Source organism: Diabrotica undecimpunctata, chromosome 2 (genome assembly GCF_040954645.1).
Source record: "Diabrotica undecimpunctata isolate CICGRU chromosome 2, icDiaUnde3, whole genome shotgun sequence".
NCBI classification, from domain to species: domain Eukaryota; kingdom Metazoa; phylum Arthropoda; class Insecta; order Coleoptera; family Chrysomelidae; genus Diabrotica; species Diabrotica undecimpunctata.
The window spans coordinates 45407538-45424817 of record NC_092804.1 but is presented as its reverse complement, the minus strand read 5'-3'; the positions used below and the strand labels follow the sequence as shown (position 1 = coordinate 45424817).

At 32.6% G+C, this 17280-nt stretch overlaps 2 protein-coding genes across 2 annotated transcripts in view; one reads left to right on the top strand and one right to left on the bottom strand.

The window, feature by feature from the left end:
* Positions 1 to 11926, bottom strand: part of LOC140434491 (m7GpppN-mRNA hydrolase-like) — a 29143-nt gene extending 17217 nt beyond the window's left edge. Inside the window, exons 1-2 of the mRNA XM_072522795.1 lie at positions 11709 to 11926; positions 4496 to 4655 (exon numbers count right to left, since the gene is read on the bottom strand). Of these exons, the coding sequence (XP_072378896.1) occupies positions 4496 to 4655; positions 11709 to 11785 (237 nt within the window). The 5' untranslated portion in view covers positions 11786 to 11926. The remainder of the gene's footprint in view (positions 1 to 4495; positions 4656 to 11708) is intronic.
* A 687-nt stretch (positions 11927 to 12613) lies between these two features.
* LOC140433665 (uncharacterized) overlaps positions 12614 to 17280 on the top strand; it is a 41428-nt gene continuing 36761 nt past the window's right edge. Inside the window, exon 1 of the mRNA XM_072521644.1 lies at positions 12614 to 13827. Within this exon, the coding sequence (XP_072377745.1) occupies positions 12786 to 13827 (1042 nt within the window). The 5' untranslated portion in view covers positions 12614 to 12785. The remainder of the gene's footprint in view (positions 13828 to 17280) is intronic.

The following is a 17280-nucleotide window of genomic DNA, read 5'->3' as shown; positions in this document are numbered from 1 at the left end:
AAGGAGGAAGGAATTTACAACAGATGTACCAGCTAATACGAGAGATATGGATAGAAGAAGAAATCCCTCAACTATGGAAGAAAAGTATAATCTGCCCTATCTATAAAAAAGGAGACAAACTGTTGTGTCAGAATTATAGAGGCATCTCTTTACTTTGTTCGAGATACAAAATACTCACAAACATCATTAATCCAAGACTCCAACCTCTCACAGAAAAAATCATCGGGGAATATCAAGCAGGGTTTAGGCAAAATAGATCTACCATTGACCAACTATTTACAGTTAAACAAATACTAGCCAAAGCATGGGAATATGACATGGACGTTTACAATCTCTTTGTAGATTTTAAACAAGACTATGATTCAATAGATAGAACAATTCTACCTAATATACTGGAAGAATTTGGCATACCATCAAAATTAATACGACTAGTGCAAATGACAATGACAGAAACAGAAGCACATGTATGTATTCAGGGACAGATCACTGATGCGTTTATGATAACGCAAGGACTGAAACAAGGCGACGGACTAGCTCCAACGCTCTATATCTTGTTCTTGAATATGTAATTAGACAGTTGACGGTGAGCGGAAATAATATACTTACAAATAAGTCTACCCAATTAGCAGCATACGCAGATGATATAAACATAATGAGCAGAACAGTGAACGCAGTGGAAAAAACCTACGTTGAGTTGAAACAGAGTGCAGAAACAGTAGGGCTAGCAATAAATACAAATAAAACAAAACTACTCATACAAACCAGATCAAATGGACCGGCGCAACAACATTTTATTGACGATATAGAACATGTGAATAGATTCACATACTTAGGAATGGATCTGGTCGCAAGCAATGAAGAAGAACCGGAAATTAATAGAAGGCTTGTGCTAGCAAATAAAGCCTATTTCGCGATGAGCCACATATTCAAATCGCGAGACGTACACCTGAAAACAAAACTCCGGGTCTATAAATCAATAATCAGGCCCATAGTAAGTTATGGTTGTGAAACATGGGTGATGACACAGAAATCTGCCAATGCATTAGATGTGTTTGAAAGAAAAATATTATGTAGGATACTGGGCCCAATAAGTGAAAACAACAACTGGCGAACTAGGTATAATAGAGAAATATACGAGCAATATAGCGAACCAACTCTAGCACAATACACTAAACTGCAGAGATTACGGTGGGCAGGGCACGTGGTCCGCATGCATGAGAATAGAATCCCCAGAAAATTACTAAATGCAAGAATGCAGGGAAAAAGACCTGTTGGAAGACCTAAAAAGAGATGGGACGACGAAGTCGATGAGGATGCCAGGAACTGCCTGGGAACGCGTTCATGGAAAAGAACAGTGGTAAATCGAGATGATTGGAGAAGCTTGTTGAAGGAGGCCAAGGCCCGATTTGGGCTGTAGTGCCATTGGATGGACGGATGGATATTATTCCTGTCATTAACTTCTAAATTAGTGCTACTCCATGAAATCAAAGAAGGTAAGCTACCGGTTAACTGTTATAATTAATTTTTTTTTAAAGAGGAAAAGGCACCAAAATGAATATAAATTTAAAATAGTATGATGAATACTAGTTATGAACAAAAACACTATAATTCTGTCATTGCAAAAATTCAAACACCATTTATCTATATGAAAGGCTAAGACGACAACTCACACTGTTTTTTTCAGTACAATATCTCCCAGCGCCACCTAGGAAAGCAATCTGAACTACCAACAGACATTTTAATCATATTTTGTTCTTGAAACGATATGGTTGATTATCTTTGAATGATTATCTTTGAATAAATTTAGAATAATGAATGATTTCTTTGAATATATTTTATTTGGAGATGAAGCTACCTTTCACAATCTTGGTACTGTAAACAGACATAATTTCCACTATTACTCAACTTATAATTGACACTACATTCCTCACCCACAGTAGGATAGATGTTGATTGTTTTTTGTGGTAATTCTTGGGAGAGATACTTTTTTGAGGATCACATAAACAGATAAACATATATACATGTTATGGGCAAAGAATTATGGGAAGTAGTACCAATGAACTTAAAATATGACAGAGAATGTGGATATTACAAGTTTCCTGAAAATAATTCTAAATAAATCACAATTTTCCTGAAAAATGATTTAGAAGAGGAGGAGGGATAAGGTGAAGGAGAGAATTAGCAATGAATGTATGACATTAAACACAGAAATGTTGCAATTGTGTATTGGTGTAGGTGGAGACCATTTTCTTGTTATTTTTGTTAAGCAAATATATTGTTTTACATATAATTCTATTTGTATATTAAATGTCACTTCACTTTAAGTTGATTTATTATGAATGAAATATGAATAAATTTTTAAATGTCAAATTCCTACAATTCCACAGGGTGCTAAAGTTGCGACGAAATTAATAAAAAAACATAATTATCTTTTAAACTAAGATAAAACATTGCAAAACCTTATATTGCAAAAACGAGAACATCAAGAAGAGTTCAAAAATGTAAAAAAATATAGGGTATTCCAAAAAAAAAATGATAAAATTGTTCCACTCTGCCCATATGGCTGATCCAGTATATTTAAAAACACTTTAAGTATGGTCCTATCTATGCCCCAACTTTTACCTTATTAATTTGTTTTCATATCTCTTATAACAAATGAGTATGTTAACTACCCTTTTCTATAAAATAAAAACTTTCAAGTTTTGCTATTTCCTCCAAAATGGGTAATCTCAAATTTTATTATTTATTTAGCGTATGGACTTTCACAGTACGATAAATATACAAATACAATAATATTTACATATATATTAAATATATTATTTAAACACTAAAGATGACAGAATGAATGACACTAAATATTAATGTCCAATTTACATAGCCATTCAATTGCTTCTGCGGAACATTCCGCAAAGTCCTGGAGGTTTCCACGGTAGGCACGATTCAAGCAGTCTGAAACACAATGGCTTATGGTCTGTCTAGATTGTCCGCAATCGCACTGTGAACTTTCTGCACGACCCCACCTGAACAGCGAGTCAGCACATTTACCATATCCGGTACGTATACGATTAAGCCTTGCCCAAGTGGACCGGGGCAGATTTGATCCGATGAAACCCTGAGTTGGGGTGGATATCTTAATATAGTCTGATTCTACTGTGGCATCCATCTTGTTGTCCATTGCCTATGTATATCATAGGAATTACCAATTTTTCGGACAGATCGTATTGGAGGATTTCTAGATCTCAGTCGCTGGTGCTCTTTTGAGATGTCTGGGATATCTTGATGTATTGGTAATTGTACGTTGGCTACAATTTTCTGGTACTCTCTCACTAATGCTGCTGTACGGCGTAGATCTGGTGGAGCAATATTGCTCAGAGTAGGCAGCCATCTCACTGGCGTTGGTTTTATTGTTCCAGTGATTATTCTCATGGTTTGGTTAAGTTGGACATCGATTTTGCTTGTATGTGCACTATTTAGCCATACTGGTGCACAATATTCTGCCACTGAAAAAACCAAAGCTAGAGCAGAGGTCCGAAGAGTATCTGCAGAAGCACCCCAAGTTGTTCCGGCAAGTTTTGATATTAAGTTATTTCTTGTTCTTAGTTTACCGGCTGAGTTTGTAAGATGACTTTTGAAGGTGAGTGTTCTATCAAGTGTGACACCTAGATATTTGGGGTTGTTGTTATGTTTGATAGCTGTATCATTTAGAGTTACATTGAGAGTATCGCCCGCAAGTTGATTCGATAGGTGAAAGAGACAGGTTTCAGTTTTGCTTGTGTTAGGACGTAAGCGAAAATAGTTACTTAGTGTAGTTAAGTCCTCGTTTAGAGCTCGTTCTCCTGCTTCTTTACTATTATCTTGGAAGCCAATGGCCAGGTCGTCAGCATAAGCAAATTTTCTTGATTTTGTTTCAGGTATATCTGCTGTATAAAGGTTAAATAATAAAGGAGCTAGCACTGAGCCTTGAGGTAAGCCGTTGTTAAGTTTTCTAACGTTATTCTGTGCATCATTCATATATACCTGAAACAGTCTGTTAGTAGATTGTTTATCAGCTGACAAGTTTTGAGGCAAGGTATGATTTTCATCAGCTTATAAATAAGGCCCTCTCTCCACACAGTGTCATACGCAGCCGTGAGATCTATAAATGTTATGGCAGATTTTTCGCGTCTTTCAAAGCCAGCTTCAATAAATGTAGTTAAGGACAGCACTTGGTCACAGCAACTTCGTCCTCTTCTAAATCTCAAATTTTATAATCAAATGTAACTTTGCAAAATAAATACCTATTTTTATGTTTCATTTAAATAATATAATAATGTCATACTAAAACATATTAACTATCACAAACTGATATTAACTGATGTTCAGGATTTGCAAGGGTTGTAATGCAATGACTACACTACAAAGTTTTATTACTACAAAGTATGAGTTCAACCTAAGTAATTATTGTACACTGATCAGCAAAATTATTGAAAAATCAAATTCGAAAAACTGAACTAACCTGAAATACATGGGCGGCAAATTCATAAATGCTACAAGCCTTCAACCGGCTGTCATTTCCAACATAGAAGTCCAAATAGAACCAATGAGCCAATTCGATTTGAAAACAAATCCTTATTAAATTCTGTTTGGCAGATTCTGGCACACAGATTATAAACCTCCTGTAAGAAGTATAAAAAAAACTTTGTAAAAAGTGAATAAATAAATCATATTTAAAAAGTTAAAATATCTAAGGTATAGACACGAAACTACAGAAATACAGCAATCAAAATCATAACGAATATAGAGATAATAATAAAAAAATCATCCTTTAATTTTTATTTCTAACTAAATCAATAATGTTATATTGATCTAACATCTTGTGTTGTTTTTTTACAGGAAATAGTTCTACTTTCTACATACTATTCCCAGTTTCCTGGTAGAAGGGGCTTGCTCTTATTCAGGGTCCTTTTATGTTTCTTTACCTTATGAGATATTGAGTTGGCAAACTATTTAATGTGTTATCAGACTGTTTATGATATATCTTGGCATGCAGACAAGCCCCATTTATGTGGGAGGGATGTTGCCCCATCAAGTAATACAACTATTTTTTGTATCTGTAATATTAAACTCATTCCAGGTCTCAATTGACAACATGAATAGGTATCTACATACTAGGTTTGGCAATAGTTGTAATTTTATAGACAACTAAGTAAATATCATCCAAGTTCTGAGGTAATATTTTGATGTTGAATTTGGCTAGACACAGCCTTGTTGCTGGTATAACTAGAAGAATTCTTATATGATTTTACTGTAATTCATCAAAACTTAATCTTCTTTGCTTACTTATGTTTTCTTCTTTATTCTGTATTGTTTAGACTACTGAGTGCAGATCATTATGCCTGTCTGACTTAAAAAACTGCTCTACATGCTTTTTATCAACTGTAAGATACTAATGGGGTATAAGCAGTTAAACCAAAATATGATAGTTATTGATATTTACAGTATATTTGAATTTGAATAAAAACAAGTGAAATCCCTCATAATTAGATCAAATCAATACATCTAATTATTTCTAACTAGATTCTCTCATATGCTAACAAAAAAAATATCTACAAATATATATTTTTTAAACCTCTATTTAAATTTACAGATAACTATTATAATAACAAAGTTATATAATCAAACCTCAAATCAAAACCACTGAAGGAAAATACTTTTAGGGCAGATACTGGTTCATCATAACCTGCTGATAGCAAATTTTGAATTAAAATGTAAACTAATGATATTCCAACTGTAAACTAATTCTATCCTATCTTCAAAAATATCCTTAGAAATACCACAAACCCCAAGAGACATTTGTGTTTCATTTGTTTTAACTTGTAAGTGCCTGTAGCTGTATTATGCATTCAGTTTATTATAAATTATAACACATTGAAGTGTAAGCAGTACTAAGTTTAACCCTTATCCGGAAAAGGTGTGTCCATCAGACACACTTATAGATACGTTACTGTATATTTCAAAAATCGCAGTATATTATTACATCAAAAATTAGGACTTTGTTGGCTTTAAAGTAAACTTATTGGAGACAACAACTAAATATTTTAAGCTAATCAAAATAAAATATAAATAAATAAAATTATTTTTACTGACGTAACCGGACAGTGCGTGTCCGTCGGACACAATTTGCTATTCGATGCGGTTACGCCACTGGTTATTAATATTTATCGACTAACGGTCACGTGAAGTACTAAACACGCTATGACTAGTTTGACTAGTAATTCATAAGTAAGTATAAAATAAAACGTAGATGTAGACTAGTATACTTCATGATAAAATTTCAGCTCTTGAACAACACATCAGAAATAGTCAACCAGAAATGTGTGTTGCTAAAGATAAAACTGAGTGGTGATCACAACCTTTTACGACTGGACGAACACGAGTTCGTAATTTAGTAAAAGAACCACTACACAAAGTTCAACTTCCACATGGAACACGAATTGAAGACCCACTAGACACATTTCGCTTATATTTGAATGAAAATGTTGTGGATGACATTGTCCCGTACACCAATGTAGAGGCTCATCCTGTATTGCAAAATAAACCATGTAAGTCCTACGATAGAATTGAAATGTATGCTTTCTTTGGTCTCCTGTTTACCGCCCGCCATCTGAAATCAAACTGTGCAAGTTATGAAGCTTTGTGGAATTCAATTTATGGACCACAGATTTTTTGAGCCACTATGGGTATAAATCGGTTCAAAGAGCTTTTGCGGTTTATTCGTTTCGACGACAAAAAGACAAGATCCAAGAGACGTAAAAAAGATAAACTAGCTGCTATACGAGATATATGGAATCAAGTACTAGGAAATTTGAAAAATCATTATTTGCCAGGACAAAATATAACAATCGACGAGCAGTTGATTGTGGGCATGTGACTCTGAAACTTTTTATCCTCTAATTGCGATTTCATATCTCGGCAAAGAAGGTAATCAACTAGCTACTGGTTTGGGACTTAAAACCAACAGAAACGTAACATGTGAGAACTATTTTACGGACTTAAATATTGCTTATAATATGCTATCTAATGGTTTAATAATTGCTAGCACAGTTAGAAAACATAAAAAGTTTATTCCTCCTGAGTTTCAACCATGTAAGAACAAGGAGCCATTGTATTCTACATTTGGTTTTACAAAATAGGCAACATTGGTATCATACGTGCCTAAGCCTATGAAAAGTGTCATAGTGTTGTCAACAATGCATTACTCGAATAAGATTAGAGAGGAGATGCACCATAACCCAGAGTTTATAATTCTCGACTATAATAAAACAAAAACTATAATAAAATGTGGAGTTAACTCGGTCGACCAGATAGTGGATCAATATATGTGCAAACATAAAACAAACCGTTGGATTTTCGCATATTTTATGAATATGTTAGATGTATGCTGTCTAGCATCTTATGTTATTTGGATCAACCCGCAGCCAAACTGGAACATAAAAAAACACGAAAAAAGACGTCTATTCATAATTGAAACAGCAGAATAACTTATAAACCTTATATTATCCGCAAATCGAACGTAGGACTGTCTAAATCAACTAGATTCCTTATGGCGAACTTTGCAGGAGAAACAACTGCCACAAGTGCCACACCTCAGTCAATACAGAAAAGAAGATATTATTAAAAAAATCAAGAACAGAAAAACAAACTTGTAATAGTTGCAGCAAGAACAATTGCAACGACTACAGCAGTATAAACATGAGTGTATTAGTTGCATAAGAAAGTAATAAAATGTCATATCATTGTAGATACTTTAGAATTATAGATTAAGATTTACGCTGTTTTTTATGTATTATAGACTGAGCACTCACTAATTATTACTTTATTAACTAAAAATAAAAATTCAAATAAATTGTCGCATATTTTAGTAATTATAACATGAAATACCATAATATTGTTACCCTGTGTCCGACGGACACACTCTGTCCTACTACGTCAGAAAAAATAAGTGTCCGGATGAGGGTTAAATAGTGAAACAAAAGGTGGCAGAAGTTATAAATGGACATTAATTCAGAATTTATGGCAAACAATTAGGGATAACAAATACTTTGAAAAGAGTTGTGAAACTAATACAGTGTTAAATGAAATAAATGATAATACAGGGTTCATAGAAAGTCATGAATTTTTATCTGATGCTGATAGTATCGAAGATCCCTATGGCCGCTATAATTTGTTAATAGATAGGAGTTATTTTCTCAAATTTTCTTCATCTTCTGCTAAGTTCTTCTCTTAATAGTGATGCTGAAATTATTTCTACACATATCCAAGTGTATGTGATGTCAAGTTCCATCTAGTAATAACAAAAGGAGTGAGGAGAATAGTGATGAATGGTACAATTTACAAAAAGATGAAGACAGTTTGTGGTAAAAAAAAACATTGGTTGGTAATAAACCACATGGGGTTCAGAAACCATTGAGCATTTTTACTTAATTATTTCATAACAGATGAAATATTGGATAGTGTTGTTAATATAATCAACAATTATGTATTATCAATTATTATTATGATGTTCAAAAATAAAGTGTGAAATGGATTGAAAATTAATGGATGGCAAGAAACAAAACTGAAATAAAAACTTCCCAGGAGCACTAATAGCAATAGGTCTCACTTAACTACCACATATAAATTTATAATGGTCTAAAGATGAGATGTATTATAATAAATATATTACAAAAGTTTTAAGTCCAGAACATATTGTGATTTTATGGAAACTTCTCATCATCATCATCACTGGCTCAACAACCCTTTTTGGGTCTTGGCCTGTTCCAGGATTCTTCTCCATTCTGATCTGTTTCGTGCTTTTTTTCTCCAGTTTTTTATTTTTAAGGTTGTTATATCATTTTCTATTTGTTCTAAGTATCTCAGTTTCGGTCTTCCTCTTGTTCTTTTTCCTACTGGCATCTGTTTGAATATTTTGTTTGGTATTTCGCCTTCTTCCATTCTTTCTACATGTCCTATCCAACGCAGCCGTCCTATTTTAATGAATGTTATAATATCCGGATCCTGGTATATTTTGTATAGTTCAGAGTTGTATCGTCTTCGCCATATTCCGTTTTCTTTTGTGCCCTTATATATGTGTCGCAAGATTTTTCTTTCGAAGGTGGCTAACAACGTTTCCTCTCTTTTAGTGAGTGTCCAGGTTTCTGAGCCATATGTGAGTACCGGTCTTATTAGGGTTTTATATATTTGGCATTTTGTCTTTCTTGCGACGTTATCTGATCTTAGGTGTCTAATTAAGCCATGGTAACATTTATTTGCAATAAATATTCGCCTCTTCACTTCCTCCGTAACGTTATTATCAGACGTGACTAGGGATCCCAAGTATATAAAGTTTTTTACCCCCTCTATGTTGTATTCTCCTATTGTTATATTTTGTGGCTGCCTTATTTCTGCGTTTTTACTTACATTTTGGAAACTTCTACATTTTAAAAATAATGAGACTTCTGATACAGCTATCGAACAAATGTATCAATACTAGAAAAACTTAAAACAAAAGATAGAAAGATAGAGAAAATTGTTAAAACATTATAAAAAGGAGGATACAACAAATTGATTGTGCAAACAGAAAATTTAGTTATGAAGCTGATTCTAAATTTTCAGACAATAATGAAGCCTACATTTTCTGCATTTTCATCAGTACATCCCTAACAAGAATCATAACAGTGAAACTGTTCACCTGAGGCTATACTTTCAGTGTAAGAATTTACATAGGAAAAAATGTACAACTGATAAATGTATCACACTCTGAAGCAGCTGTTCTAAAATTACTTAATTGTACAACAAATAAAGCTGACAAAATATTATTTACTGATAACTCTTATTCAGGAATAGCTCTTGTTAAAAGATTGTTAGCAGAAAATATAATGTACTGTGGTACTCTGAGAGGAAACAGAAATGTAATACCACCTATTCTTAAGTGGTATGAAAAGATGAAGTGAAGAGGATATTGGAATAAGAAAGATGGAACAAGAATTATTAAGTGGATGGATAAGACACATGTGTTATTGATATCAAAGGCTACAGCCAATAAATAAAAAAAAAATGATTTTAACTGAAATGTATAATTGATATCTCTGAAAAGAAAAATATATCAGTTATCTTATAATTTAGTATACTTAAAAGTCTCAAAAAAAAACCACTTAAAAAAAGAGTGCATACTTTTTCCAAACATGAAGGAAATGAGAAAAGTCATGTAGAGGCTGTCATCAAGTATTAAAATTGTCAGGTTTATGTTGCTATAAAGTGGATAAAAACGTTTCTTGGGTTATAACTTTTTGTTCAGATAGCCCTTGTCAGCCTGGATATTGTTTTAATATGACACATAATTAATTAGAAGAAGCAGAAACCCTAAATAATTTTAAATTGTGTCGTTTAAAATGTCCTATTTATGTTGATAAAAAATGTTTTGCTTTCATAATCTTATCCAATTACTTACCTCCCAAAGAAAGTTTTTGATGCACATGCCTCCACATGAGACACTGGAGGCATGTGCTGTTTAAGATTAAAATGATTAGTACTTATTTAATAATTTTTTGTATGGGTTATACGAAACATTTATACTTCTGTGTACTAGAGGGCACATGCCACATGTGACCCATAGACAAAATACATATACAATATGTATCTCAATATGGGCATGCAATGCAAGACATAGTAAATTAAATGTTAAACCTCAGTAACCAAGGTATTAAATAATGAGTAAAATGTTGAATAGAAAGATCTGAAACCACTAATTTCAAGGAGACACATTTCTAGAGAAAATTTAGATGCTACAAGAGATATTCATTTTAAATCAACAGCTCCTAATTGGACAATTTATGACCTATCTATTTATGAGTTGGATTGAAAACATAATACTATAGTTTGATATAGCAAATTTCTAACAAAAAATATTGACATTACAAGACCAAATAAACTTTTGTATTTTATACATTGCTATGCATACATTTTTGTTCTTATATAATGCACATTTCTTAACAATTTAATAATGATTTATTAATTATTATGTTGTTCTTTTTGTAAAATAACAATTAAGTTACATATTAACAACCAATTGCTGATAACATTTATGCAAACTATGTAAATATAATAAACAATTGTAATAGCCACAATAATTATAAACATTGGTGTAACATTTTTGTTAGCTTATAGATAACAACTAATATTAGAGATAATGAATTTTATGTATACTTTAAAGTCACATGTTTCATTGCCTTATGTTGCAAAATATTAATTACTCATGAATAGGAACCTTTTTAAATCAGAACTATTTAATTTTAATAAGTGTAAGAACTGTATTAGGATTAAATATTAATGAACATAATTTCATAATCTTTTTGAATACAATATATGACCACAGTTCATAGAGGCTAAAAAGTATTTAACATAAATAGAAATCTAAATATGACAGCTATTTTTATGGTTATATTAAAAAATATTCAAAACAAGTTCCTTCAATAGACTGACCTACCATAATAAGTAAACTGGTTCTATAAATAGAAAAGAGATTTCATTTGCGTACAAGATGTTTCTATTGTAATTATGTTACATTAGTTTTATAAAATGTTTTATTAGCATTAGTGATAAATTCTGTTACAATACATACTAGTATCACGAAAACTATTTTAACATTTGGGTATTAGCAGTTTTTTTTAATATAAAAAGCACTAACTTACGTTAAAAGGTCATTGAGAATATCAATTGGAATAGAATGTTTTACGGTTCTCAATTCCACGTTTTCTGTTTCACCCATTATTTTAGTATCACAATGTTAAAATCATTCACAATATATTAAAATAAACACAAAATATTACGTGAAATACATGAAAAAAGGCTTTTGCGTTTCGCTTTCTTTATATACGTTATACATTTTGTTGTGTTATGAGAACTGGAACGGAACAGGAAAATTGTAGTAGAAATCATAGAACTCATATTCTGTCACTTGTCATAACTTTAGTGCAACCAATCATAATATGAGATACATAACAAGATATTAAAAAAATGGTTAGATAATAAATTTGTAGAAAATCCATTTACGTTTATTAAATTATTCTTTTTCTGTATTTGCCATCGCGGCACCTTACATCTATACACATATAATTTAAAGGTTACAATGTCCTTAGCACAGAATAAATAACAATCAGAATGCCCACTCTCAGATGCCACTTTTGAAGCATGAAGCATGTCAGTACTTGTGGTCAGCACGCGATCGCCATATTTTAAACGGAAACATAGACTCGAATTGAGAAATTTGTGATAAGCTACGACAGAACTGTGTTTAGTTTAATAATTTAGTTAATTTGAAATAATTTAATCTATTCTTCAACTAAAAGTACGAATAAAATAGTGCATATTATGTCTATGATTGCCGTAAATAAATTAAACCGGGTTAATTAACAGATACAATTTCACTGTACAGCACTGGTTCCGTTTAAAACATGGCTGATTCCGTCTGTCCGAACGAGATGCGCGTACTTATCTTGACAAGCAGAGTGGGCATTCTGATTGTTTATTATTCTGTGTCCTTACCACACCGCCTACCATAAAACGTGTTACATGTATGGGATGTCATATGCCATGTCAAAAGTCATTGTCAGTAAATGACAACTAATTTAATTAGATATACAAATATTGCTTTTTTCGGAGTTTGATACAGTTTAATTTAATTAGATACACAAATATTACTTTTTTTCGGAGTTCGATACAGTTTAATTTGTCGCGATTGTAGGTATAAGAGTGTAACTGTTGGTAAAATGGGGCGTAAATGTAACGTAAAAGGTTGCCCGTCTGCTTCAAATCGTTCCAAGGATGAAGGAGTAACATTTCATAAGATTCCTCCTCATATGGATGTTAGACCAAAGTGGTTGTCTTTGTGTAGAATACCTGAAGATAAAAAGAATATAAAAATACTCTATGTATGTTCCAGACATTTTCTTCGAGCTGATTTTTGTAATTTTAAAGGTAAAAAATATATGCTTAAACATGGAGTATTGCCTAGTGTGTTTCCATGGGATAAATCAAAGTTGGAGGCTATTAAGGCAGTAGTTAAAAATGAAAAGGTAGTTAAAAAAGAAAAAACATCAGAAATTAAGGAGAAACTTTCCTCCAGTATTAAACCTGAACAAGACATTTTACTAGATAATATGATTCAAGAAGACAAATCTGATATTAGCCAAGAGAATGACATAAGTGAAAATAAAATGATGGACGAAAGTATTGGAGTAATGTCAAAACAAGGACATATAAAATCTGATAAACAATCGCCATCATCTACTCCAGCAACTTTAAACTTTGCAATAAATTCAAATGTTGAAGCTCTAGATTTTAATAATGAATGGTATCCAGCGAAAATAATAGAGACAGATGAAGAAGAAAAGGAGGTTCTAATTCATTTTATTGATTTTCCTAGTAAACATGATGAGTGGATTTCCATGAATAGTTCTAGATTAAGACCTGCACAAAACATAGACTTAAGTTGTACTACAAATCCTCTTGCAAGTTTGGAATCAGATATTGACAAATCTTCAATTGTAAATACAACTCCAGTTGAAAGTTCAATATCAGCTGAAGCTGAAACTTCTGTTTTAACCCCAGCTTCAGTAATAAGTACAATTGAAAATGTCAGTACTTTACCTACTATACCTACAGCTTCAGATACTGCTCCCACTGTTGCAAATGAAACAATTATGAAGAAAGAAGCTGAAGTGGAAACCTACATTGTAGGAGAGAGATGCCTTGCTGCTTGGAGTGACTGTAGAAAATTTCCAGCTACAGTTTCTAAAGTACTGGAAAAGGGTAAGAACCTTCAAAAGTGATTTGTCAGTGTCATTACATTTTTTTAAATATCTATTGTCAAAATTACATAAATTGCCAAATAAAACTATTTTCTATTAATGTTTCTACTTCAAAATAGGAAGCAATTGTTAAAATACAATTTTAAAGTGATCTTTTTTAGATCATCTATAGACAAACAATGGCTAAGTATCCCGTTTGTTGTACCTTAAAAGGGTGCAAACTTTTTAGTTTTTGATCATGATATGTTTAAAAAGAACTAATGTTTACATTTCTACTTGCATCTATATTCACTATGCATCTGATGCACATATTTCTGTATGTGATAGGAATACATATGACATCAATTTTTCCTCTTTGGCCAACTAAGTACATATTTTATAATTACTTCATTTGGTCATTTCCTTAAACTGTCACAATTGTGTCATTAGTTGGCAATTAGTTAAGTAATTTTTGAATTTTTGACAATTTTTAAATAGTGATACCTTCTTGTCTGTTTTGTAGAAGGTTTTTTGAAAAATAATGTGACCACCTTGACAAACTTCAATTACAATATAGCATAAAATGCAAATGAGGTGTGCTGTAAATAAGTTTCAAATAGAATATAAATAACTTTTGGGAATGTTATCCCATGAAAGTATATAAACTAAGCAAATAAATTAGCAGTTATCTTGCAGCATTAATTGCTGATATGTGAAAACCAAAAATGAAATAAGTTAGTAGGCAATGATAGAAAGATAGAAGGCAGAATGCTTTGTTACACACCTGAAGACAATTTTCCAATTACATAATGTTAATAAACACATAATGACAAAAGAAATTGTCCAATAAAAACATACATTTTACTTTACTAAATTAGGGTTTCAAAGAAGTTTAACAAATTTACCACTTTGATTTGATTACAGAAATATTTCCAAACAGTTTGGAATCAAAGGGATTAGTAACTTTATATATATCTTATTATTGTTGCAATTCATGATATTTTTTGTTACCTATTAATTGCATCTGTTTTTATTAGATCTTGGAAGAGAATCATAATAATAACAAACATGAACATAATAATAAACATAAATAGCCACTACTTTAAAGGCTCCCGCACACAGGACACAATCTGTTGTGGTGGGCAGCGATCCAGCTATCATCATAGCGGTCTGCAGTCTGGGGACATCACATAGAACCCAATTACTTTGTGAACAATACAGTATACTGGTCCCTCTTTAGAGAACAAGTCATGCTAGTTTTCATAGCTCATTTATTATTTTTATTGCAATATACTATATATGCACTATATTATATTCTCATAATTATAATATTACAATAATTATATTTTAAAAATATACTTTTACAAACAAGTTATTTGAATAAAATTAAAAAGATACTTGTAATATTCAGTTCTATAGCTAACTCATTCCATGCTTCTGAACTCTTTACCATATTTTTATAATATTTGTGGGAAGTATCAAACAAATACATATATTTTCGCACTCTTTCAATGAGTAATTCAGTTTTTTTACTCATTTTATCTAACTGATCATCTGATAAATTTTTAATTTTGTACAACTGTGTCACCAACGAAGCGATATAGACTAGTTCTCTGCAACAGCTTGTCCTTTGTGTGATAGGGATATGCAATACTGTGTCATACAAGTAGATCGCCTGTTGGCCTTGGTCAGATATCACTGACTACCACTACAGATCGCTTCCTTTGTGCCCTAGCCTTAAAAGTAATTCTGTATTTACAATTCCAAGCTTACTATAATTTATTAAGTTAGAAAAAAAAATTTGAGTTATGACAAAACTTGCCAAATTTATTATGAGCCATAAGGATTTACAATTAACAACTATGCATAAGATACACTTTATCAAAATCTGTTGGTATTTTTTTGTGACTGGAGGTTTTCAAAATGAGAAACACACAGTAAGGAAACTTCTATCATAAGACAATAAATGTGATAACCCTTTAATAAATCCAGATAAATATTGGAACATTGGTACTGATTATGCTGACAACTACAACATTGGCATTTTACTAAATTTTTAATGTTTGAAATATTAGATAAGTATAACTTACTGTTCGTTAGAATGTTTGTTTTCTTTTTAAGATGTCTATCAGCTACAGATTGTTTATCTTCATCATCATCTTGGTGCTACAGCCCTTAGAGGGCCTCGATCTTCTCAAGCTTTCTACGCCATTCTGTGCTGTCCCTTGCTTGCATTTTCCAGTTGCTGACTCCGATCTTCTCGGCATCTTGTGTTACTCCGTCCATCTACCTCAGCTTTGGTCTACCCCATCTTCTCATTAACACGGGTTGCGCTGTTAGAATCTCTTTTATCATGCTGGATTCAGGGGCCCGGGCTACATGTCCTGCCCACTGCAGGCGGTTTCGCTTAATTATAGTGGTAATATCTTTACCAATAAAATGTATGCTTGTAGATATTCTGCAGTTCAAAGTTATATCTACGCCTCAATATTCCGTTCTCACAGACGGCTCCGAATGTCTTGCATAGCACCTTTCTTTCAAAAATCGATAGAGCGGATTCATCTGTTTTAGTTATCGTCCATGCCTCTGATCCATATGTCAGAACAGGGACTATCAGTGTTCTATACAGCCTTATACGAGTTTTTAGTTTTTTGAGACAGACGTTTGCTAGTTAAGTACTTTGATAGACCATGATAACACCTGTTTGCAATTATTATTCGCCTTTTTATTTCCTCAGATGTGTTATTATTGGGGTTAACCGATGAACTCTTTGACTGCTTCGAAGTTTTTATCATTGATGATTAAATCTGCGTCAACGTTTCCAGCTCTTGTTTGTGTTAGTCGCCATGAATTTGGATTTATTCTGATTTATATGTAGCCCCATTCGTTCTGCTGCTGTTACTAGCTTGGTTAGGATTTCCGCAGTTCTCCCCCTGGTTCTTGTTATAATGTCCACGTCGTCTGCATATGCTAGAATTTGGACTGATCTATTAAATATTGTTCCCCTGCTATCTAAATTAGCGTCTCGTACAACTTTTTCTAAGGCGACATTAAAAAGCTCACACGCCAGCGCATCTCCCTGCCTTAACCCCCTATGAAATGCGGTTGACGAGTCGTTTTGAATTTTTACTGCTGATAGCATCTTCGCCATTGACACTTTTATCAAACATATGAGTTTTTTGGAATTCCTAACTCATTCATAGCATTGTAAAGACTTGGTCTTAAGACACTGTCATATGCCGCTTTAAAATCGACAAAAATATGATACATATCTATGTTAAACACTTGCGCTTTTTCGAGGATCTGTCGTAGTGTAAAGATCTGGTTAATGGTTGAATGTCCACGCCTGATATTCTCCTAGAAACGTTTCGGTATAAGGCTTTAATCTCTCGTGCAAAATGTTTGACAATATCTTGTATGCTGTATTTAGGAGAGTTATTCCGCGGTAATTATTGCATTCCAGTTGGTTTCCCGT